The sequence below is a fragment of the Carcharodon carcharias genome, chromosome 33, assembly GCF_017639515.1.
Source record: "Carcharodon carcharias isolate sCarCar2 chromosome 33, sCarCar2.pri, whole genome shotgun sequence".
Classification (NCBI taxonomy): Eukaryota; Metazoa; Chordata; class Chondrichthyes; order Lamniformes; family Lamnidae; genus Carcharodon; species Carcharodon carcharias.
In genome coordinates, this window is record NC_054499.1 from 15362038 (window position 1) to 15386686 (window position 24649).

A 24649-nucleotide genomic window follows, 5' to 3' on the forward strand; every position below is an offset into this window, starting at 1 on the left:
TTAAGAATTCCAAGCTTTCAAAACAGCACAAACTATTAACGTAGGACAGTGGTGGCTTAAGCCTGTGGAGGGGAAGATGAATTCATTGAAAGACATTAGGGCTATTTGACTGTGGGGGGCGGCATTGCCACCCAGTCCAATGCTGATCGCGCCCACTGGTGTAAGCGGGGAGAGAGTTTACGGTGGGTGGCTGATTCTCTCCCACCTCCATCCACCTCGGGAAGGGGGGTGCTGGTGGGGTGGAGGGAACGCGTAGGGCAACAACTGTTCGCAAGGTGTCCGAACCGGTGCCTGTGTCCCTCTCCCGGTGGGCTGAGTGTTCATTCGCCTGGTTCCCATGAGTGGGATCGCTCTGTGCGAGTGCGTGCCCCCCCCACCCCCGGCGACATGACAGTCACAGCGGCGCTTCAAAAGAGCTCCCCTCAGGGCTGGCGCTCTCCAGAGCTGGCGCCAAGGGAGTGCCGCACCGTCGGAGGCACTGTCTGTCGGGTGAGATGTTAAACTGGGGCACCGTCTGCCCCCTTGGGTGGGTGCGAAAGATCCCAAGCCACTACCGGGTGTTCACCCTACCCCCCCAACCCCCCTCCGTATCTTGGCTAATTTATCCCCCAGCCAACGGGACTAAATGAAACCAATGACCCGGCCATTTTCATTACCATGCTGTTTTTTTTTTGGGATCTTGCTGTGTATAAAATTGGCTGTCACGTTTCCAACATCGCACCAGCAACCTCACGTGATGCATTTGGCTACCGGGCCACCAGAGAAAGGACAAGGGTGGGGTGGGGGACTGGAATTAACTGGATTGCTCTTTGAGAGAGAGAGAGAGAGAGAGAGGGGGGGGGCTGGCTCAGACCCGATGGGCTGAATGGCCTCCTTTCATGACATGCAGTGGCTCAATGGTGCCAGGTCACTTTGCCATGACCTGGGGATGCGGAAGGCGATGCATAAATGCAAATGTCTGCCCCCCTACCCACCACCCCCCCTCCCGCCCCCCACCCTCCACTGCGTCCTGATAACAGGGGCACACCAAGAATACGGAGGTGAATCGTGTGACCCCCCCTCCCCCCCGCCTACTCTTCCTGCGTCTCCAAAAAAGAGACCTCCCCTGGGGGAACCAGCCGCTCCCCCTGCTCCCTCCAGCGCCCTGCCCTGAACCGACCGGGGTGGGGGGGCTCCTCCGGCCGTGAAACAAGACGGCGTTTGCTGGCTATTCGACCGTAGGGGGGGGGGGGGGGGTGTCCAGAATGTGCAGCCGCACCCCACAATGCCCTGATGGTGCCGGGGGGGGGCGCGTAATGCAGGAACCTGAGGAAGGTACTACTTACGGCAGAAGGTCTTATTCCTCCAGGTTATGGGAACCCCGGCCTGCGCACAGAGGGCCGCGTAGGACTGCAGGGAGGAGCAGAGCAGGGTCAAGTCCCCGTCCGAGGCGCACAGGTCATACAGGCAGTTCCCAAAGTACGTCTCCGGTGGCAGCTTCACGTGACACTCCTTGAAGGGACCTGTGGAGAGGAAAGGGGAGAAAGCACATGGTTGGCGGTGGGGTGCGGTGGGGGTCACAGGCAGAATGTAAGGGGGGGCGGGGGGCGGTGTCCTCACCGCTTCCCAACTTCAAGTAACGGCTGAGGTTGGGGGCTGAACTGTCTCCGCCTCTTTTCTGTGAAACAGAGAGTGGGCGGGATCTCGGGGGTCTTGGGGGGAGTTGGGGTGGGGGGGGGGGGGGGGGGGGCCGCAGGGGCTGGGGTGAGTGGAAAACCGAAACAGAAAATGCCGGAAACACTCAGGTCTGGCAGTGCGGAGAGATAAAAATGCAGAGATAACGTTTCGACTTCGGAGCCGTTATACAAACATATGAATTAGGAGCAGGAGTTAAGCCCCTCGAGCCTGCTCCACCACTCAATAAGATCCTGGCTCATCTGATTGTGACCTCAGCCCCACATTCCCCCCCACCCCCCCCAATAACCTTTCACCCACCCCCCCTCCCCTTGTTAATCAAGATTCTATCTAACTCAGCCTTAAAAATATTCGAAGACTCTGCTTCCACCACCTTTTGAGGAAGAGAGTTCCAAAGATTCACCACCCTCGGAGAGAGAAAAAATTCTCATCTCCAACCTAAATGGGTGACCCCTTATTTTTAAACAGTGACCCCCAAGTTCTAGATTCTCCCACAAGAGGGAAGGTCCTCCCCACATCCACCCTGTCAACACCCCTCAGGATCTTATGTGTTTCAATCAAGTTGCCTCTTACTCTCCTAAACTCCAGCAGGTACATACCCAGCCTGTCCAACCTTTCCTCATAAGACAATCTGCCCATTGCAGGTATTAGTCCAATAAACGTTCTCTGAACTGCTTCCAACACATTTATATCCTTCCTTAAATAAGGAGACCAGCACTGTACACATTACTCCAGATGTGGTTTCACCAGTGCCCTATACAACTGAAGCATAACCTCCCTACTTTTTATTCAATTCCCCTCTCAATAAATAATAATATTCTATTAGCTTTCCTAATTACCTGCTGTACCTGCACACTAACCTCTTGTGATCCATGCACTAAGACACCCAGATCCCTCTACACCTCAGAGCTCTGCAACCTCTCACCATTGAGATAATACACTTTTTTATTCTTCCTGCCAAAATGGATAATTTCACATTTTCCCACATTATACTCCATTTGCGAGGTCTTGGTTTGCTTGGGGAGTGGGGAGAAGTGGCCTTGGCCAAGGGAAGAGGCTGCAGGGCGAGGGCTGTACTGGGGAAGGGGGGGTATCCCAGGGTGTGTGTGTGAGGGGGGAGGACACATGTTGACCTGTGCAGGTGGCCTCAAGATGGTGAGGCCAGAGGAGATGAGGCCAGGCGGGGATGTGAGATGTGAGGGTATGTGCGGGAGGATGGGTGGTGATGTCCCTTGAGTTGGCAGTGAGTGAGATGCCAGTGAATGTGTGATGGGCTTGTGGGTGTGTGGGTGTAGAGGGATGAGATGGTTGCCTTACCCTGGTGGCACGGGTGAGATCGTTCACCCTCGATCTGCACTGGATGGCCAACCTCCTCTGTGCAGCATTGGCACTGACCACCTCTGCCATCGCCTCCCGAGCCGGAGTGGTAACATTACTGCCCCTCCTGCAGCCAGAGCGGGGGGGTGGGGGGTAAGAGGACATCCCGATGGGCCTCCACGGTGTCCAAAAGGCCCTCGAGGGACGTGTCACTAAACCTGGGGGGGGGGGGGGGGGGGGCGCGCGCTGCAAGGTCTCCTTGCCTTTCGGGACTGTGTCCTATATGCAGCGGCCCTGTGCTGTGGGCACTGAGAGGTGTGCGTGCGGCTGTAACTTAAATATGGCGGTTGGCATGAGGGAGTGGCGAAGGTGATGGTGTAGCGGGTGAATCAGAGCCCGTCCGCTATGTTTCCCGGGAACGCGGGGGGTCTGGGACAATACAGCGTGAGAAGCCGGCATCACAGCCAGGAGGGTGAAGTGTCGCTTGTCCCTCCCGCTACCACACTTAGTGCAAACCTGGGGCGATTCCACCAACACCCCCCGCAACCCCCCCCCCGCCACCCCCACCGTCTTTCTCTCTCTGTCGACCCTGCCAGACCTCCTGCTGAGCTTTTCCAGCGCTTCCCGTTTTTATTTCAGATTTCAAGCACCTGAGGTATTTTGCTTTTATTTGCGAGGCAAGTTAGGATCAGGAGAGGGTAAGTGAAGAGAGGGGCAGGGTGTCGTCAGGGACGGTAGGGAGGGAGTTTACGAGGATGTTACCTCGCGGGTTCCAGCGATGGGGTGGTTTCCTTTGAGCAAAGGAGGTGGGGAGGAGATTTAGCGGCGGCCTGTAAAATTATGTGGGAGATAACGTGGATTGGAAGGACCGATTATCTGTTATAGAGAGGGCAGTAGCCAGGGTGCACAGGTTTAAAGTTATTGGTAGGATTAGTGAGGAGTTAAGGAGCCAGAGGGTGGAGGGAGAGTTTAGAACTCACTGTCTGAAAGGGTGATAGAGGCAGAAATCCTCATCACATTTACAATAAAAGACACCTGGATATGGACTTGACGTGCCAGAGCACAGACTAGATGGGCTGAATGGCTCCATCCCCTACTGCAAATTTCCATGGTTCTATGAGGATTAAGTGGAAATGGAGAGCGAAAGGGAGAGAGAGAGAGCGAGAGGAAGAGGGAGAAAGAGGGGGAGAGGCAGAGAGAGAGGAGGAGAGAGAGAAAGAGAGGGGGAGAGAAAGAGAAAGAGAGAGAGAGAGAGAGGGAGAGGGAGAGTGGAAGAGGGGGAGAGAGAGAGAGGGGGAGGGGGAGAGAAAGAGAGGGAGGGGGAGAGAAAGAGAGAGAGGGAGAGGGAGAGTGGAAGAGGGGGAGAGAGAGAGGGAGAGTGGTAGAGGGAGAGAGAGAGTGGAAGTGGGAGAGAGAGAGGGGGAGAGAGGGAGAGGGAGAGTGGAAGAGGGAGAGAGAGGGAGAGTGGAAGAGGGAGAGAGAGGGAGAGTGGAAGAGGGAGAGAGAGAGGGGGAGAGAGAGAGAGAGGGAGAGGGAGAGAAAGGGAGAGTGGAAGAGGGAGAGAAAGGGAGAGTGGAAGAGGGAGAGAGAGAGAGAGAGAGAGAGAGTGGAAGAGGGAGAGAGAGGGGGAGAGAGAGAGAGAGAGAGAGAGGGGGAGAGAGGGTGGGAGGGGGAGAGAGAGAAAGAGAGAGAGAAGGAAGTGTGAACAGGGGAAGAGAAGAGAAGGTGTGAATGGGGGAGAGGGAGACTGTGGGATTAGGGAAGGAGTGCAGGAATGGTGGGAGAGAGGAAAACTGGGAACAGCAGGATACAGGGAGAAAGGGAAGGAGGAAATAGAGCAATGGAGGGATAGGGAGAGAAGTTATAATTCGCTGCTCCACTCACTGTGTAAAGGAGGAGTCTGGAACCAGTCTTTCCCTAACTTAGGCTTATCGACAAAACCCCAATAACATAGGGACAGACTCCATTTCCCATGGGTCCACACAGGACCTTTTACAGGAACGGAGGCCCTAACCGTTCCCCAATGAGTGACAGCAGCCCTCACTTCAAACTGGAGCACGTACCTCACGGCGACAGGGTTAACGGGAGAGAGCAGAGGGATGTGGGAGCACGGCCAGCGAGGAGGAAGGGATTAGCGATTAGCAGCTCAGCTTTGACCGCTCTCCCTCTGAAAGCGGCTTTTACCTGTTGGGTCCTTGATGAGTCCGCAGCTTCCAGAATTCTGAGCCTCCTGTTCCACTTCCTTGTCACACGTTTCGATGCCGCCAGAGGTCAGGCACCTGCCCACAGGAAAGAAGAAGAGGGAAGGATGTATCCGGACAAGGAGACAGTACCAGGATCGCGCACCCCCGTGTAGTCCGGAACTTTCCGGCCCCGTCACGCCAGCGGGATCTTCCAGTCCCGCCGACGTCAATGGAGATTTCAATATTTTGCCGGCCTCCCCATGGGGGGAGGGAGGGGGGGGGGGAGGGGGGAGGGGCGGGGTGGGTGGGGTCGGGGGTCTGGAAAGTTCCGGCCGCAGTGTTGATTGGGCCACATTCTCGTCCCTGAGCCAGGAGCTTATAGGTGTTCGAGTCCCACTCTCTCCGGGGGGGGAGGTGGTGCTCCAGTGGTCGTAATCACTGGGCTGGTAATCCAGGGGGTCCAGGCTAACGCTTTGGGGTCACGGGTTCAAATCCCACCACAGGCGGCCGGTGGAGTTTCAATTCGGCGAATAAATCGGGAATTGGAAGCTGGTCTCAATCACAGTGACCATGGCAACTAATATCGATTGTTGTAAAAAACCCCATCCGGTTCACTCATGCCCCCTTTAGAGAAGGAAATCTGCCCGTCCTTACCCGGTCTGGCCTACATGTGACTCCAGATCCACCCAGCAATGTGGTTGGCTCTTCACTGCCCCTCTGAAATGGCCGAGCGAGCCCCACTCAGTTCAAGGGGCAATTAGGGACGGGCAACAAATTCTGGCCTTGCCAGTGACGCCCACATCCCGTGAGAAAATAACTCTAAGGACTGTTGGATAATTAGGCCAACCATCCAGGCTGGCACTCGCTGTGCGGTACTGAGGGAGTGCAGCACTGTCGGAGGTACAGACCTTAGGCTGTAGCCCTATCTGTAACTCTTGGGGACGTGAAAGAGGGAGGGAGTTCTCCCTGGTGTCCAATGTTTATCCCTCAATCGACATCACTCAAACAGATTATCTGATCGTTATCATGTTGCTGTTTGTGGGATCTTGCTGTGCACAAATTGGCTGCCATGTTTCGTACATCACAACAGTGACAAGGCTTCAAAAAAGTTTCATTGCCTGTGAAGCACTCTGGGACATTATGGAGTTGTGGCAGGCGCTATGTACTCTTTCTCATGTTGAGACTCTCTCTTGTCAATGAGAATGACTACCACACATCTATCTGAGATTGTGCGGAGAACAGGCAGAATGCTTTAGGCAAGTTGAAAGGAACGTTGCATTTATATAGCACCTTCCAGGACTTCACAGCACGTTTCACAGTCATTGAAATACTTGGTGATGTGTAGTCACTGTTGTAATGTAGAAGCAGGTCAGTGAGATACTACAATACAAGTGAGAGGTCATCACCTACCCTGTGGTATTATCAGATATCAGCCAGCTCTCCCCCAACTCATCGGTGCTTCCTGCCACACTGCTGTCAGGCTTCAGGTTATCGTCAGTCTTATTTCCATTGTAATTCCCTGCAAGGAGGAGAGGAGAAATGTTACAATAAGGACTGAACATAAGGTCAGGGACTACCACCACCAGGTTAGATACAGAGTAAAGCTCTCTCTACACTGTCCCCATCAAACACTCCCAGGGCAGGTACAGCACAGGGTTAGATACAGAGTTAAGCTCCCTCTACACTGTCCCCATCAAACACTCTCAGGACAGGTACAGCACGGGGTTAGATACAGAGTAAAGCTCCCTCTACACTGTCCCCATGAAACACTCCCAGGGCAGGTACAGCACAGGGTTAAATACAATGTAAAGCTCCCTCTACACTGTCCCCATCAAACACTCTCAGGACAGGTACAGCACGGGGTTAGATACAGAGTAAAGCTCCCTCTACACTGTCCCCATCAAACACACCCAGGGCAGGTACAGCACGGGGTTAGATATAGGGTAAAGCTCCCTCTACACTGTCCTAAGATGTGCCTTGGGCCTATCTAAAGGGAGCACCCCCTTTGACCCAAGGTGACGTTCTCACCTGGCACAAACCAGGAACCAACCCTGGCCCTTCCTGCTATCCATGCATTGGTGCCACACTGGGAAGCAGGCTGATGCTATGGGCCTTTGGGAAGCAGGAGACTGCATGACATTGGTAAAAGGGCTTGTCCCAACCTCCCCAACTCTATAACCTCTTCACCCCTACAACCCTCTGAGATCTCTGCGCTCCTTCACTTTTGGCCCTTACCTGCCACTGATTCCCATCGCTCCACCATTGGCGGCCGTGCCTTCAACTGCCTGGGCCCCAAGCTCTGAAATTCCCCCCTTAAACCTCTCCGCCTCTCTCTCTTTCTCCTCCTTTAAGAGCTCCTCAAAACCGACCCCTTTGACTGAGCTTTTCCGGTCACCCGTCCCCAAATCTCCTTGGGCTTAAGAGGGTCAAACGTGGCCTGACGGCCCCTCCTGTAAGGGATGTTTCTAATACTTTTAAGGGTGTTATATAAATGCAATTTGCTGTTGCTGTTGAAGGGCCCTCTCCACCAAGCTCACCGCACAGTCCGCAGAGCTGTCCCGCGTAGGAAGACGGGACAGTGACGTCCACGTGATGGTTCCCGTTGTAGCGCACCCTCAGGCCGAAGTCCGTCTCCAGCGCCACGAAGCCGCCGCTGACCCGTATCTCCAGCTTGTCCTCCACAAAGGCGGGAAGGTTGACCCGTCGCCCGTCCAGCTGTGAGAGGCGGAAACAGCGTTAGAGCGCACGGTGAGCGCAGCCGGCAATGGCTTCGCACCCCCCCCCCCCCAACCCTCTCCCACTCCCTCTTTCCAAAATGGCTTCCCTGAATCCCAGAATGCACCAGGAGCTCTCCCATTGCCACTGACAACCCATTCGAGCAACGATGAAGCTGTACTTAAAACTACCGCAAACCGTCCATGAATAAAACGTCTTGGCCATTGCCCGAAATGTCTTACCGTGGCTCAAAGGGACGGTTATGTCTGGTTCTATTCATCGATGGGATGTGGGCGTCATGGGCTAGGCCAGCGCTTATTGATTGAGAAGGGGAAGGGAGGGGGGGGCGTGTCACACAGCATCAAAGGCCAAAAAAGGGCTCGGGGGCGAGATGAGGAACTCTAGAAGCAGCCGTGGGACACCCTTGCATTGAAGAGGAGGGGAGGCCCCAGGAAAGGTGAGGGATTCATAAAATCCACGCTGACAATTCATTACATTCCTCATTTCTAGCCATTATTCTATCCTCTCATTTAACCCCGAACAGAATTAGAGATTCCATTTATTTTCCTATCCCGGGGGTCAAAAATGACTGGGCTATAATTCCCTGGACATAGGGTTGCCAATTGTGGTTAAATATAAATTCCTGGAGGTTTTATCACATGACTTGCCCCCACAATCCAGCCATCGGTTGGCCAACATGTCCATCCTCATGACGCATGGCCTTCATACGCCAATTGGAGAGCAAAAAGGCTCATTACCCAATGGCGTGATGCTTGCCTGTCAGTCAAACAGCCTCTTTCCCCACCCTATCCCCAATTTCCATGTTTTGATATATGGTAAAGAGAAATGTTCAAAGGAAATGACAAAAGTAAACAACCCTTCGTGAAGGTCGTGATGATTTTTCCCCCAGGGTCGTGCACAGCAGGGTCCCGGAGATTGACCTTCAACCCCTGGAGACTCCAGGCCTGTTTGGGAGGCTTGGCGGCCTTACCTGGACACATTGTGCATCTTCCTTCTGAACCGTAAAGGATGCCATGACCCGCCCTCTGGAACTAATGGATGGCTGAATGAGTATATTAACGCCTCTGCTGTCTCTTCCCTGGATTCTTTTTTTTTAGGGTAAGTTCGACTGGGCGGAGGTACGAGGGATTGTGGTGGGGTCGTGGCGTTAGCGGGGTAATCGTTGGCCTTTGCGACAGGCTGCGCGGTGAGCCAGATGGCTGTTGGGGGACCGAATGGCTAGCGGTTGTGGGGCATTTGGAACAGCCACACCGCAGGCGCCCAGCGCGATGTGGGATTTACGGCAGAGAAACAGGCCACTGGCTTACACCGGCGCGTATGCCCCACACGAGCCTCTCCCCCCCTCACTATCCTGCGTTCCATCCTCCCGGATATTCCCTTTTCCCCCCTCACCTACATGTCCAGACTATTTTCCCTCAGCCACTGCTGTGGTGCGCGAGGCCCCCATCCGAATCGCTCGCTGGTAAATTTGGTGCCACCCCTGCTGGAGGGCGCCAGGACGCCAATGGGCAGTGACCCCGGTGGGGGGGGGGGGGGGGGGGAATCGTTGCAAGGGGAAACGGGGGTCTCTCGACAGCAGAGGCTCGCCCGCAACGCCAAAGGTTCGTCAAAAGGGTAAAAGGGGTCCTCGCGAACCCGGTACTCACGATGACCCTCCGGTTCTTTGCCAGGGTGACGCGGTGCCCGTAGACCTCGACGTAGACGGCCCTGACGTAGGAGACCCGCGTGTTCCTGCCTCGGTGCTCGTTGCTCGTCTCCACGTTGAAGCTGGGCAGGCCGGAGGAGGAGGAGGAGGGCTGGCAGAGCTTGGTGAAGGTGTAGGTGCAGTTCCCCATGTAGTCGTAGGAGAATCTGTCGAACGTCTTGTAGTGGGGGTCTCCGGAGGCACTGCACGTTCCATGTCCTGTAGCAGGAGAGAAGGACGGGAAGGGTTGACACAGGAATCGGAGGAGGCCATTCAGCCCCTCGAGCCTTCTCCCCAATCATGCATCACCTGTCTCTTAGCTCCATCTATCCACCTTGGTTCCTTCACCCTTAACTTCTTGCCGAACAAAAATCTATCAATCTCAGTTCTGAATTTGTTAATGGATCCCCAACCCCAGCCTCAACCGCTTTTCCTGGGGTGTTGGGTGGGGGGGAAGAGTTCCAGATTTCCACTGCCCTTTGTGTGAGAAAATGCTTCCTGGCATCACACCCGAACGTCCTGACTCTAACCCCTGCCCCCTTGTTCCGGACACCTCCCCACCCCCAACACCACCGGATACCCACCCCCACCACCAGAGGAAATAGTTCCTCTCTATCAATCCTCCCAACTTCTTCAATTACCTTAAAGATCTCAATTAGATCAGCCCTCGATCCATACTCTAGGCAACACTGGCCTGTAAATTGACCATTTAAGCCCCGGGCTGATGTATCAACCCATGATGGCTTCTGTGTCTGTCGCTAGCCCGTCCCCACTTGACCCTATTCTTCTTCATGTTCCCTCTGACAATCAGGGGTGAGTAAAACCAGGCCCCTTCAGGCCCGAAGTCTTACGCAGGCCAGGAAACCTGCGCAACTCTGTACCCGAGTAGGGGGGCAGGTTTAGCTGCCTCAGCCCCGCTTCGGGGAGTTCCGCTCAGGACCTTGGAATACGTGAATCGGGCCAGTGCCCCTCACCAGTGAATCTCCCCTACACCCTCTCTGAGGCCTTGACATCCCCACTAAAGTACGGGGCCCAGAATTAAACACAACACCAAAGACCTAGTCTAGCTTCCTTCTCTCCATAGTATTTGCAGCCACAGAAACAGGCCATTCAGCCCATCTGCTGGTGTTTCTGTTCCATGTGGGCCTCCTTTCACCCTACTTCATCCCACCCTATCCTTCTATTCCTTTCTCCCTCACGTGTTTATCCATCTTCCCCTCAAATAAATCCACACTGTTCACCCCTGTGATACTGAGTTCTGCATTCTCACCACTTTTAAAGAAGTTTCTCCTGAATTTCCTGTTGGATTCTTTTTCTTTATTCATTTATGGGATGTGGGATTCGCTGGCCGGGCCCAGCATTTATTGCCCGTCCCTAATTGCCCCTTGAGAAGGTGGTGGTGAGCCGCCTTCTTGAGCCGCTGCAGTCCCTGTGGTGTAGGTAGTGTTAGGGAGGGAGTTCCAGGATTTTGACCCAGCGACAGTGAAGGAACGGCCGATATATTTCCAAGTCAGGATGGTGAGTGGTTTGGAGGGGAACTTCCAGATGGTGGTGTTACCATATGTCTGCTGCCCTTGTCCTTCTATGTGATAGAGGTCATGGGTTTGGAAGGTGCTGTCTAAGGAGCCTTGGTGAGTTCCTGCAGTGCATTTTGTTGCTGCTGCTACTGTGCGTTGGTGGTGGAGGGAGTGAATGTTTAATGTGATGGATGGGGTGCCAATCAAGTGGGGCTGCTTTGTCCTGGACAGTGTCAAGCTTCTTGAGTGTTGTGGGAGCTGCACTCATCCAGGCAAGTGGGGAGTATTCCATCACACTCCTGATTTGTGCCTTGTAGATGGTGGACAGGCTTTGGGGGGGGGGTCAGGAGGTGAGTTACTCACTGCAGGATTCCCAGCCTCTGACCTGCTCTTGTAGCCACAGTATTTATATGGCTAGTCCAGTTCAATTTCTGGTCAATGGTAACCCCCAGGATGTTGATAGTGGGGGATTCAGTGATGGTAATGTCATTGAATGTCAAGGGGCGATGGTTAGATTCTCTCTTGTTGGAGATGGTCATTGCCTGACACTTGTGTGGTGTGAATGTTACTTGTCACTTATCAGCCCAAGCCTGGATATTGTCCAGGTCTTGCTGCATTTGGACATGGACTGCTTCAGTATCTGAGGAGTCACGAATGGTGCTGAACATTGTGCAATCAGCAGCGAACATCCCCACTTCTGACCTTATGATAGGAAGGAAGGTCAGTGATGAAGCAGCTGAAGATGGTATTGGTGACTACTGCATACTGATGGTCCAGAGGTTAAGTGGAAAGCCGAAACCCAGGATCCCGTCTGCTTTATAATTTTAAGTGAGTGACCTTCTGGACTTGTCTGCTGCCTTCTGAGGTGTGTGGGTGTGAACTCGTGGACATGCTCATCTGTTAGTGACCCCAGACCTTACCCAGAGGATGGCAGCCATACTTTCCGTCCTGCAGCCCGCAGCTCTCCTGGGGCTGACACCCTGCGCTCTCACAGCTGATGATGTTCAATCCGCGGCACTGGCACCGCTCACTGCAGCCCGCTTTATACCAGGTCTCTTCAGGCTGGAGAGAGAGTGAGGGAAAGAAAAGACTGCATTTAAATGGCGCCTTTCACCACTTCACGGCAGTCAGCAAAGACTAAGTACTTCCTTTATAAAGTGCAGTTGCTGTTGTGTTGGAGGGGCACGTTGCATCCAAGTTGTGCACAGCAGGATCCCACAAACAACATACCGATATCTCCCAAAGAGAGAGGCCTAGAGACACCAGTCAGTCAATGTACAGATATCTCCCTGAGAGAGAGGGGACTGAGATACACCAGTCAGTGTACAGATATCTCCCTGAGAGAGAGAGAGGGGACTGAGAGACAGCAGTCAGTGTACAGATATCTCCCTGAGAGAGAGAGGGGACTGAGAGACAGCAGTCAGTCAATGTACAGATATCTCCCTGAGAGAGAGGGCACTGAGAGATACCAGTCAGTGTACAGATATCTCCCTGAGAGGGAGGACTGAGAGACAGCAGTCAGTGTACAGATATCTCCCTGAGAGAGAGGGACTGAGAGACACCAGTCAGTTTACAGATATCTCCCTGAGAGAGAGGGACTGAGAGACACTAGTCAGTGTACAGATGTCTCCCAGAGAGAGAGTGCACTGAGAGACACCAGTACAGATGTGGAATCAGTCCAGAATCTGGAGATTCTCTCATTGTCCTAACTAACTGCAGAATAGTTACCCTGACCCAGATACCAGAGACCACTCCCATTGCTAGAGTAGGAACCACGCACCAGCCGGTAATTCCCTGCCGTGTCGGTGCATCCACACTGGGTTTCCGGGACGCACTGACTATCGCTCAGGATGAATCCTCGGTCACACTCGCAGCCCTCGACACAAGTCTCTGAGCACATCGTGGGGGTGAACAGGTCATTACAGGTCAGGGGGCAGGCGCTCGCGCACAGGCTGTAGTGACTGTTTGCAGGGCAGTTGAGAGCTGTGGAGGAGAGAGACGCTGTTAGTGACACACATTGTAACACTGCCGTTCCTGACCAGAATAGAGACAATTGTGTAATTCCCTGCCAATCGAGCCTGGAGGACCCCCACCGCTGTATGTGAATGGGATGATCTTAAAAACAGTGTTTTTAACCTATCTATCCTCCACTGACTGCAGTTAGCTGGAGAAATCATCCCGTATTTATTGGTAGACCTTGCTGTAGTTTCCAACAGGAGTTCTGTTTGCTGTCATTTGTGGAAGCTCTGTGTAAATAGACTGCAGTTTTCTGTGGTTTCAGTTGACTCTATTTGATGTAGTTTGTAGAGGCTCTGTTTAAATAGACACTGTATAAACAGGACAAAAACAGAATTACCTGGAAAAACTCAGCAGGTCTGGCATCATCGGCGGAGAAGAAAAGAGTTGACGTTTCGAGTCCTCATGACCCTTCGACAGAAGTTCTGTCGAAGGGTCATGAGGACTCGAAACGTCAACTCTTTTCTTCTCCGCCGATGCTGCCAGACCTGCTGAGTTTTTCCAGGTAATTCTGTTTTTGTTTTGGATTTCCAGCATCCGCAGTTTTTTTGTTTTTATCACTGTATAAACAGGCTCTGTTTGCTTTGACTTAGAGGCTCTGTTTAATTAGACCCTGTTTATTGTTGCTTATAGGGGCTCTGTTTAATTAGACTCTGTTTGTTGTTGCTTATAGACGCTCTGTTTAATTAGACTCTGTTTGTTGTTGCTTATAGACGCTCTGTTTAATTAGACTCTGTTTGTTGTTGCTTATAGGGGCTCTGTTTAATTAGACTCTGATTGTTGTTGCTTATAAATGCTCTGTTTAATTAGACTCTGTTTGTTGTTGCTTACAGAGGCTCTGTTTAATCAGACTCTGATTGCTGCAGTTTGTAGCAGCTCTGTTTAATTAGGCTCTGATTGCTGCAGTTTGTAGCGGCTCTGTTTAATTAGACTTTGATTGTTGTTGCTTATAAATGCTCTGTTTAATTAGACTCTGTCTGTTGTTGCTTATAGATACTCTGTTTAATTAGACTCTGATTGTTGTTGCTTATAAATGCTCTGTTTAATTAGACTCTGTTTGTTGCAGACCACATCTGCAGTACTGTGTGCAGTTCAGGTCTCCACATTTAAGAAAGGACAAACTTGCATTGGAGGCGCTACAGCAAAGATTCACTAAATTAGTCCCTGGGATGAGGGGTTATCCTATGATGAGAGGCTGAGTAAACTGGGCCTATATTCTCTGGAGTTTAGAAGAACGAGAGGGGATCTCATTGAAACCTACAAAATTCTGAAGGGGCCAGATTGGATGGATGTGGGGAGATTGTTTCCATTGGTCTGGGAATATTAAACTCGGGGGCACAATCTCAGGATAAGGGGCAGGCCATTTAGGGACTGAGACGAGGAGAAATTTCTTCACTCAGAGGGTTGTGAATCTTTGGAATTCTCTACCCCAGAGGATTGTGGATGCTCCAGCATTGAATAATGTCACAGCCAGACTGGTGTGACAGTACTGTGCCTCTTTAAAAGTGAAGCTCCGTTTTAAAAAGGCTACATTTTGTAAAAGGCCGAATATCAAGGTGGCTCTCGAGAAGCCACCAGACGGTTTTGTGGAAGCAACTATTTTAACCTCTCAAGAGGACAAAGACACTCGATCTGACATTGACTCAACATTGGTCAGCCCAGGAGATGAACGAAACTCCACTGATACCTTCAGGATAAAGAAAAAAAATGCCAATTGGCCTTTTAAAGGAATGACAGGCTTTGGTGTCCTGAAACCAAAATTGGGGAGAAGAATCCACCTTCCTAATGGGATCACCACAATACGTCTTTTGGACCATGACTCGACACTGATGTGAGGTCACATGATACAGTGGCCATCTTTGCTCCTGCTAACGGGTAATAGCGGACGTTCAGATGGACTTTGGGAAACGCCTTCAGAGACTGGCCTGGCCTACATTTCCGGTGCCGACTCGATGGGCCAAAGGGCCTTTTTCTGTGCTGTAGACCTCTGTGGCTCTATGACTTGAAGGCCAACTTCCCTCAGAGAGAGATTCCTGCAGACAGCCATCCACAGCTAAGCAGCCCAAGTTTCTACCTACAATACCTTGCAAGAGGGACAAGGGCTCCATCTTCAAACCGCCTCTGGCAGATCGACTACAAGAGTCCCCACAGCCACAGAGAAATTCCTGCTTTTGAAGATCTTCACTTCCAACCGAAACATCAGCTCAACCAAGAAACATTGGCAGCAAAGAAATAGAGACTAAAATTCCATTCTTATAGTCACAGTTGTACGTTCAGAAGTAATTCTTTAGACTCTGAAGAAGAGTCATTCAGACTCGAAACGTTAACTCTGTTTCTCTCTCCACAGATGCTGCCAGACCAGCTGAGCTTTTCCAGCATTTTTTGTTTTTAATTTCTGTTTAAAGAGACTCTGCTTGCTGTAGTTTGTGGAGACTCTGATTGGTGTAACGTGGGCTGTTTGCTGTAAGTCCCAGTCTGCCTCCAAGTCACTGACTGACACGTAGGTGTCCTATTGTGCATGTGCTGACCCTCCTCTGGTGAGCTGGTGAAGCAGGGGGTTTTATGCCACTCTATCATTGGTGGAAAATAATGTTTCCACTGGAGTAGAAATGGCGTGGAGCAGAGGGTCAGTGTGTACTGGGCCCTGTACTGGTTGGGAGTGGGGAGGGAGGTGGACTGGACCCTGTACTGATGTGGAGCAGAGAGAGAGTGTGTGTGTGTCTGTGTGTGTGTGTGTACTAGATTCTATACTGGTGTGGAGCAGAGGGTGAGTGTTTACTGGATCCTATACTGGTGTGGAGCAGAGAGAGATTGGGTGTACTGGACCCTGCACTGGTGCAGAGTGGAGAGAGAGTGTGTGTATTGGACCCTATACTGGTGCGGAGCAGAGAGAGAGTGTGTGTACTGGACCCTGTACTGCTGCAGAGCAGAGAGAGAGTGCATGTGTACTGGATCCTGTACTGGTGCAGAGTGGAGAAAAAGAGAGTGTGTCTACTGGACACTGAACTGGTTAGAGTGGAGAGGGAGTGGGTGTATTGGACCCTGTCCTGGTGTGGAGCAGAGAGAGAGTGTATGTATTGGACTCTGTACTAGTGCGGAGCAGAGAGAAAGAGAGTGTGTGTGTACTGGGCCCTGTACTGGTGCGGAGTGGAGAGGGAGTGGGTGTATTGGACCCTGTACTGGTACGGAGCAGAGAGAGAGTGTGTGTATTGGACTCTGTACTAGTGCGGAGCAGAGAGAAAGAGAGTGTGTGTGTACTGGACCCTGTACTGGTGTGGAGCAGAGAGAGTGTGTGTGTACTGGACCCCGTACTGCTGCAGAGCAGAGAGAGAGAGAGAGTGGGTGTACTGGACCCTGTAGTGGTGCGGAGCAGAGAGAGCAATGTGTGTACTGGACCCTGTCCTGGTGCGGAGCAGAGAGTGTGTGTACTGGACCCTGTCCTGGTGCGGAGCAGAGAGAGACCGTTTGTACTGGACCCTGTACTGGTGTGTAATGCTACTCAGGATGCTACAATCACTTCACTCCTCCCGTCTCATGTGCACTAATAGTTTTTTGATCACCGGCACTCTCCAGTTGAGTTCAGTATACACAATAACTCACGACAGAAGTCCGGTGTCCTCCAGCTGTGAACAGTAGCCCTGGCAGATAGACAGGCGTCTGTGTAGGCTTGTAGTTGGTCACACAATGTCTCCTCAAGCCCCCCATACTGGCACGTGTCATACACGCAGTCGTTGAAATATGGCATGGGGTCCACAATCTTTACACAGTCCCTGCAGAGGAACAAGGCAAACAGCAACATCAGCGATTTGATTTCACAATCGGCCCAATACTCCCAATGCTGTACTGAGGGAGACCTACACTGTCGTGGGGAGGGGGGGGGTGGGGAGGGTTAAAGATCCCACCGCACTATTCTAGGGAGTCCGGTGTTCTGGCCAACTTTCCTCCCTCAGTACCGTACAGAAAGAGGCCATTTGGCCCATCTGCTTGGTGCCGGTCTGGATGCTCCACAGGAATCTCCCCTCAACACCCCCCGCTCCTCTTCACCTCGCCCCCATCGCCGTAATCCCTCTATCCCTTTCTTCCCTCCAGCTTCCCCTTGGGATTTACGGGTGACTGTCTTAGATTGATGGGCTCCAGTTCTGGTTCCCCCACCCCCTCAAGTGGAAACGCCTTCTCTAAGCGTCTACCCTATCGAGAACCCTTGCGTCATTTTGAAGACTCTCTTCTCAGGCCTACGTTGCCCTGTGAGCTTAGCGAAGCCTGTGAGTTTGAAAACTCCCGGCCTTGTTTCCAAACCCCCTCCGAGGCCTCGCCGACTCCCAACTTCTGTGGGCTTCCCAGCCCCGCTCCCCAAATCCCGGCCTCTTGCCCATATCTGACTTCCATCGCCACACCGTGCGCCATCAGGACCCGAGTTGGAATTCTTGTCCTAAGCCTCTAGCTCCTCCTTCAAGGCCCTCTTCCAAACCTGCCCCTTTCCGTCGCCTGAGCTCACACCGGTGACAATCCTTGTTCTTGTTCTGTTTTCCCCGAAGGCATCTTGAGACGGTTTTACTGCGTCGAAGGTGCCATATAAATGCAGCGGGCTGTTGTATTCTTACCTGAAGGCCCCCTCTGGGTCTGTGATACGTCCACACCTGTCTGGGCCGATCATCTGGTTGTGGAGGTCTTCATCACACGGATGTTCATCTGGGCTTTGAGATTTGCAACTGAGGATAAAGCAATGGTCAGAATTTGTGCCTTTGTTGGAAAAAATATTGACGATTCTTCTGCACAGTTCGCAAAAACCAACTGAAGATCAGTTCCTCGCACCAAGTACTTTTCCATGGTCTGAGGGAAAGGCTAGAAGAACTGGGCCCCAATTCCCCAGCCTATAAAAGGGATGGAGGCCATGACCGGCATATGCGAGGCTTTGAGGCCTACTCCCAGGACAGGAAGGGCGAGAGACAAAGTCCCCCCCCCCAACCGTGACTGACTAGCTAGCCCAGGGAGAGGGCCTGAAAACCAGTTCCCAACATTTTGCGTCTTTCCTGGCCCGGTGGAATTTAAATTAAATTAATAAATCTGGAATTATAAAGGTGGCGACCATGAAACTATCACCGATTGTTGTTAAAAAACCCCATCTGGTTCACTCATGCCCCCTTTAGAGGGAAGGAAACCTGCCCGTCCTTAGCCAGTCCGGCCTACATGTGACTCCAGGCCCACACAGCGACGGTGGTTGACTCTTAACTGCCCCCCTGAAATGGCCGAGCCAGCCCCCTCCGTTCAGGGGCAACGGGGGATGGGCAACAAATGCTGGCCTTGTCAGCGATGCCCACGTCCCAGCTTATACTGGTCTCAGGTTTTCTTTTCGGGTAGGTTTAAGAGTGTCACTGGTAAGGGCAAAATTTATTGCACCTGCACCAGACTTTAGTGAGGGCATTAAGGTTCGGGGTGGGGGTGCGGGCAAGGGAGAGATTTACGGGAATGGTTCTGAATCACAGTTGAAGCGGAGAGACTGGGGTTGTGCTCCTTAGAGCAGAGAGGGTTTAAGGGGAGGCTCAACAGAGAGGTGCCCAAAGCCACGAGGGGTTTCGATAAGAGTAAATAAGGTTTCCAGTGGCCGGAAGGTCGGTAACCAGGGGAGGCAGACTTCAACTGACCAGCCAAAGAAGCAGCGGCCGCATGAGGGGGCTGGGGTGGGTATGACCCCCTAGGGGTCACAGGGAAGGTGGCGATGGACCCCTGGGGTCGCAGCAAGCGGTTAGGATTTGGAACGCGCGCTAAAAGAAAGAATTGGGGATAAACACTGGAGCAGAATCAATTGCTGACGTACAGGGGAGGAGAAGCGGGATGGGGGGGGTAGGGGGGGAGTGAAGTGGGATAACTGGGTCGCTCTTTGAGAGAGCCAGCGCAGACCCGATGGGCCGAACGGCCTCCTTCCGTGCCGTCCTCTGAAAGAAACTTTAAGAAAGGGCTGACGGTCGTAAAGCAGAGCCGCACCCGGCAGGGAGAGGCCGGTTAAAGCGAAGGGGCTTTTCCTTGGCTCGAACCCGGTGAGGCTTCCAGGGCCTCGTGGTGTGAGCAGGCGGTGGAGAAGCCACCTTCTGGGGTCCTCCTTGAGTCCGGGCGCCGTGAGCTTTGGACGCGGGGTTAAAGCGTGTTAAAGCATGTTAAAGCGTGTTAAAGTGTGTTAAAGCGTGTTAAAGCTTGTTAACGCATGTTAAAGCTTGTTAACGCATGTTAAAGCTTGTTAACGCATGTTAAAGCTTGTTAATGCATGTTAAAGCGTGTTAATGCGTGTTAACTCACATTAAAGTGTGTTAAAGCATGTTAAAGTGTGTTAAAGCTGTTAACGCATGTTAAAGCGTGTTAAAGCATGTTAAAGTGTGTTAAAGCGTGTTAAAGCGTGTTAAAGCGTGTGCTTGGATTTTAAGATCAACATTTTGCCATGGGTAGACAGGGTGGGATTATACGCTGGCCGGCGGGATTTTACTGCCCCCGCCGAAGTCAATGGACTTGTGATTGGCTATGGCCCTGCCCCCACTGCGACGGGGGGGGGGGGATGGGAGGAGGGGGGAGGAGGGGGAGGGAGGGGGAGGGAGGGGGGAAATCCTGCCCACGGAGCGAACAATCACATCATCTCTCGTTCGCCTGATCCCGGTTGGCGTGTGAAGGGGTATTTTTTTGTGTGCCAAAGTTAGCGAGCCTCCCGCTTACCGCTGGTCCTCATCCTCCTGGACCTGCCAACTGTTGCCCAGCTCGGCCACGCTCCCCGCTACAGTGCCGTCCGGCTTGGTGTTGTCGTTGCCCGGGTTTTCATCAAAGTTGCCACACAGGCCGCACATCATGTTGAAGTACGAGCTGAAACACAGAGAGAGAGAGAGAGAGAGTAAGGGAGGCTCTATCAGCACACCTAGAGGCACCAACGCCAGGAGGCAGAAGGCTCTCAGCCGCTAGGAAACCAACCACTTCCACCCCTTTCTTGCCTGTTGCATGAAAACCACAATCCCTAATTGCCCCTTGAGAAGGTGGTGGTGAGCTGCCTTCTTGAACCGCTGCAGTCCACGTGGTGTAGGTACACCCACCGCGCTGTTAGGGAGGGAGTTCCAGGATTTTGATCCAGCGACAGTGAAGGAACGGCCGATATATTTCCAAGTCAGGATGGTGAGTGACTCGGAGGGGAACTTCCAGCTGGTGGTGTTCCCATGTGTCTGCTGCCCTTGTCCTTCTAGGTGGTAGTGGTCATGGGTTTGGAAGGTGCTGTCTAAGGAGCCTTGGTGAATTCCTGCAGTGCATCTTGTAGATGGTACACACACTGCTGCTACTATGCGTCGGTGGTGGAGGGAGTGAATGTTTGTGGATGGGGTCCCAACAAATGGGGTTGCTTTTCCCTGTCTTAAACATACTCAGTGACTGAGTCTCCTCTGGGACAGAGAATCCCAAAGATTCACTACCTTCTGAGTGAAGAAATTCCTCCTCACCTCAGACCCTAAGGGGCCTACCTCGTATTCCAAGACAGTGACCCCTGGTTCTAAACCCACCCGCCCCCACAACCAAGGGGAAAACAGCCTTCCTGCATCGACTCTGTGGAGCCCTGTAAGAATTTTGTGGCCTTCAAAGAGATCACCTCTCATCCTTCTAAACTCGAGAGAATACAGGCCCCAGTCTCGTCAACCACTCCTCACAGGACCATCCCCAGCAAATATAACCTTCCTTAGATAAGGAGACCAGAACTGCATATTAATAGTCCAGGCAGGGCCTCACCAAGGCTCTACACAACTATACTCCTGGACTCAAACCCCCTTGCGATTAAGGCCAACGTGCCATTTACCTTTCTATTTGCGATCTGCACCCGCGTTCTAGCTTTTAGTGACTCAAGAACAAGGACACCCAGGTCCCTTTGGACACTCACACTTCCCAGCCCCTCACCACTTAAGAAACACACGGCCATCCCGTTCCTCCTGAAACTTCAGGTTTCTTCCATTTCTTTCACATTTTGAGAGTCATCGCAGCATGGAAGGTGGCCGCTCGGCCCATCGAGTTCCTGCCAGCTCTCTGGGGGCTGAGTCGTTGACTTTATTCAAGACCGAGTTAGGCAGGCTTTGGATCGTCAAGGGTGTCGAGTGTTATTGGGTTGGTGGGGGCGGGGGTGGGGGGGGCGTGCGGCAGACAGGAGAGAAGAGTTGAGGCCACACCCAGATCAGCCATCATCTTATAGTAGGGCGGAGCAGGCTTGAGGGGCTGAATGGCCTACTCCCACTCCAAAACCTTGTGTTCTTGTGGGGAAACCCCATCTGTCCCACTCCCCACCCTGCCCCCCCCGTGGCCCTACGAGTTTATTTCCCTCAGTGCACCCCCCTCCACCACCCTACCTGCCGCCGCCACTCCAACCCCACAATTTCCTTTCGAAATCATTCATCCCTGCTTCCCCCGCTATCCCACCACCACCCCCCCCCCCCCCCCCCCCCCCCCTCCGCCCCCCTCACGGGGCAGCGAGTTGGCAGGATTTGACGAGGTGACGAATCTCGTTGCCGGAGTGACAATGCCTTCCGCACCCCCCCCCCACCACCACGTTCTCCGATCTGTGCTAGTTCCCCATTTCCACCTCCCCCCCCCCCCCCCCCCACCCCCCCAACCCTAGTCCCATGAGGGAAACCGTCCTTACCCAGCTGCAGGGCCTACGGTGGGCATCTCAAGGGGCAGTGAAGAGCCGTTGGGGCGGGGGGTGGGGGGGAGGGTGTCTGAGGCCTCTGCACCCCTCACGGAGGAGGAGGAGGGGGGGAGGGGTTGAAGGCTGGGACATGGAGAGAAGGGCCACCACGAGGGGCTTTCCCCTCAGCGATGACCTCAGCGTCACTACTATGACCTTCGCCATAGTAACCACCACCACCACCCCTTCCTCACCGGAAAAAGGGCAGTAAACAGGAGGAACATCTCCCAGGCCTCACTGGTGCCTGAACACCCCTCTGTGTGAGGGGCTAATGCCGAGGGAACAGAAGAAACGATTTAACCATTGATCTGTGAGGCACTTACGTCGGAACGATGATCTCCAGGTATTGGTTTCCATCCCAACGGAGGGACAACCCAAAGTCTGTCCTCACAGCCACGTACTGTCCGCTCTGGGAGATGGTGATCCCAAGGGCGGCCTGGAATGGGAGGCGGACTCTCCGGCCGTTCACCTACACAAAAAAAAAGGGAGAGTGCGTCAACAAATACCGCGCTGCATTTATGTAGCGCTTCGGTGGCAGGCAGAGGGCATCCCTTCGCACTTTTGCCGGAGAGGTCATCAGGCAAAAGCGGACACAGATAATTCGGGACAGTCAAATGAAAGCTTGGTCCAAAAGTGAGCTTTTCAGCAGCTTCGTAAAGGAGGTGAGAGAGAGAGAGAGAGAGAGAGAGGCAGAGAGATTTAGAGGGGGGATTTCCAGAGCTCAAGGCCCAGGCAAGCTGTAGGCATGGCCACTGACAGTGGTGGAGGGATGGATGCAAATTCTCGAGAGGCTGGAGTAGGAGCAGAGCAGAGATCTCAGGGTGTAGTAGGACTGGAGGAGGTTACAGGAATAGGCACAGTGCAAGGGCCATAGACATGGGTGGGAGTTTCAGCACTGAAGTGTTGCCACACCAGGAGCCAATGTAGATCAGCTCCCTCCACACTGTCTCCATCAAACACTCCCAGGACAGGTACAGCATGGGGTTAGATACAGAGTAAAGCTCTCTCTACACTGTCCCCATCAAACACTCCCAGGACAGGTACAGCACAGGGTTAGATACAGAGTAAAGCTCCCTCTACACTGTCCCCATCAAACACTCCCAGGACAGGTACAGCACGGGGTTAGATACAGAGTAAAGCTCCCTCTACACTGTCCCCATCAAACACTCCCAGGACAGGTACAGCACAGGGTTAGATACAGAGTAGAGCTCTCTCTACACTGTCCCCATCAAACACACCCAGGACAGGTACAGCACAGGGTTAGATACAGAGTAAAGCTCCCTCTACACTGTCCCCATCAAACACCCCCAGGACAGGTACAGCACAGGGTTAGATACAGAGTAAAGCTCCCTCTACACTGTCCCCATCAAACACTCCCAGGGCAGATACAGCACGGGGTTAGATACAGAGTAAACCCCATCCACACAATAGCCTCTTAGTTTAAGTTGTGAGGAAGATGATTGGTGAAGACAGATTTGGGGTCGGATGTGAAGATTGCATTCACTGACCAATGTCCTCCTGCTCTTCATGAGGGTGATGGATATTCCTTGTGTGGTGAGGTAAATCTTCTTCAGGTAGGAGACTCCCTGCTGGCCTCGCTCCTCATTTTTCCCTTCAATGGAAAACCAAGGCCCTGGAGCACACACAAAAATAATCCAGGGTTCAGAACCATAGTGGACACGGGGCATGTTGGTGCAGCAAGCAGTGAGGAAGGCAAACGGGATGTTGGCCTTTATTACAAGAGAATTTGAGTGTAAAGATGTCTTATGCAATTATATAGAGCCCTGGAGAGTCCGCACCTGGAGTAGTGTGTGCAGTTTCAGGCTCCTTACCTAAGGACAGATACACTTGCCATTGTGGGAATGCAGCGGAGGTTTACCAGACTAATCCCTGGGATGGAGGGATTATATTGTGTGAGGAAAGATTCCACAGACTGGGCCTTTATTCTCTGGAGTTTAGAAAAATGAGAGGTCATCTCGCTCAAAATATACAACATTCTTACAGGGCTCGACAGGGTAGATGCAGGAAAGATGTTTCCCCTGGCTGGAAACCAGGCTAGAACCAGGGGACACAGTCTCGGAATAAGGGGCAGGCCATTTAGGACTGAGATGAGGAGGAAATTCTTCACTCAGAGGGTGGTGAATCTTTGGAATTCTCTGTCCTAGAGGGTTGTGGAGACTCAGTTGTTGAGTACGTTCAAGAAATTATTATGTACTTGTTATTATTTAAAAAGGGTGCGAGGGATAGACCAAATAATTATAGGCTGCTGAATCTGCCTTGGGTAGTGGGCAAATCTGTTGGAATCAATTCTGAGAGAGTGGATAAACTGCTACTTGGAAAGGCACGGATTAATCAGGGATAGTCAGCATGGCTTTGTTAGGGGGAGATCGTGTCTTACTAATTTAATCAAACTTTTTGAGGAAGGAACAAGGAGGATTGACGAGGGTAGTGTAGTGGATGTTGTCTATATGGATTTCAGTAAGGTCCCAAATGGCAGACTGGTCAGGAAAGTGAGATCCCATGGGATAGAGGGGGAAGGTGGTGAGTCAGATCCAAAATTGGCTCAGTGACAGGAGACAAAGGGTAATGATCGATGCGAATGGAAAACAGTTTCCAGTGGCCTTCCACAGGGCTCAGTGTTGGAGCCCTTGCTGTTTGTTGTATATGTTAAATGATTTGGACATAAATGTGGGAGGCATGATTGGGAAGTTTGCAGATGCCACAAAACTTGGCCGCTTGGCCCTGTGGTTGACGGTGAAGAGGATAGCTGTCAACTCTAGCATGGTACCAATGGTTTGGTTGAGTGGGTGAAGAAGGGGTAAATGGGATT

General features: G+C 52.6%; 1 protein-coding gene across 2 annotated transcripts in view; it reads right to left on the reverse strand.

The window, feature by feature from the left end:
- LOC121272262 (IgGFc-binding protein-like) overlaps nt 1-24649 on the reverse strand; it is an 85767-nt gene that overhangs the window by 44933 nt on the left and 16185 nt on the right. For both annotated transcript variants that reach the window (XM_041178803.1, XM_041178802.1), the window contains exons 14-25: nt 23328-23452; nt 22143-22288; nt 19827-19970; nt 17729-17836; nt 16728-16897; nt 12892-13094; nt 12032-12173; nt 9557-9813; nt 7712-7889; nt 6585-6693; nt 5176-5270; nt 1326-1502 (exon numbers count right to left, since the gene is read on the reverse strand). In XM_041178803.1, the coding sequence (XP_041034737.1) occupies nt 1326-1502; nt 5176-5270; nt 6585-6693; nt 7712-7889; nt 9557-9813; nt 12032-12173; nt 12892-13094; nt 16728-16897; nt 17729-17836; nt 19827-19970; nt 22143-22288; nt 23328-23452 (1854 nt within the window). The remainder of the gene's footprint in view (nt 1-1325; nt 1503-5175; nt 5271-6584; nt 6694-7711; nt 7890-9556; nt 9814-12031; nt 12174-12891; nt 13095-16727; nt 16898-17728; nt 17837-19826; nt 19971-22142; nt 22289-23327; nt 23453-24649) is intronic.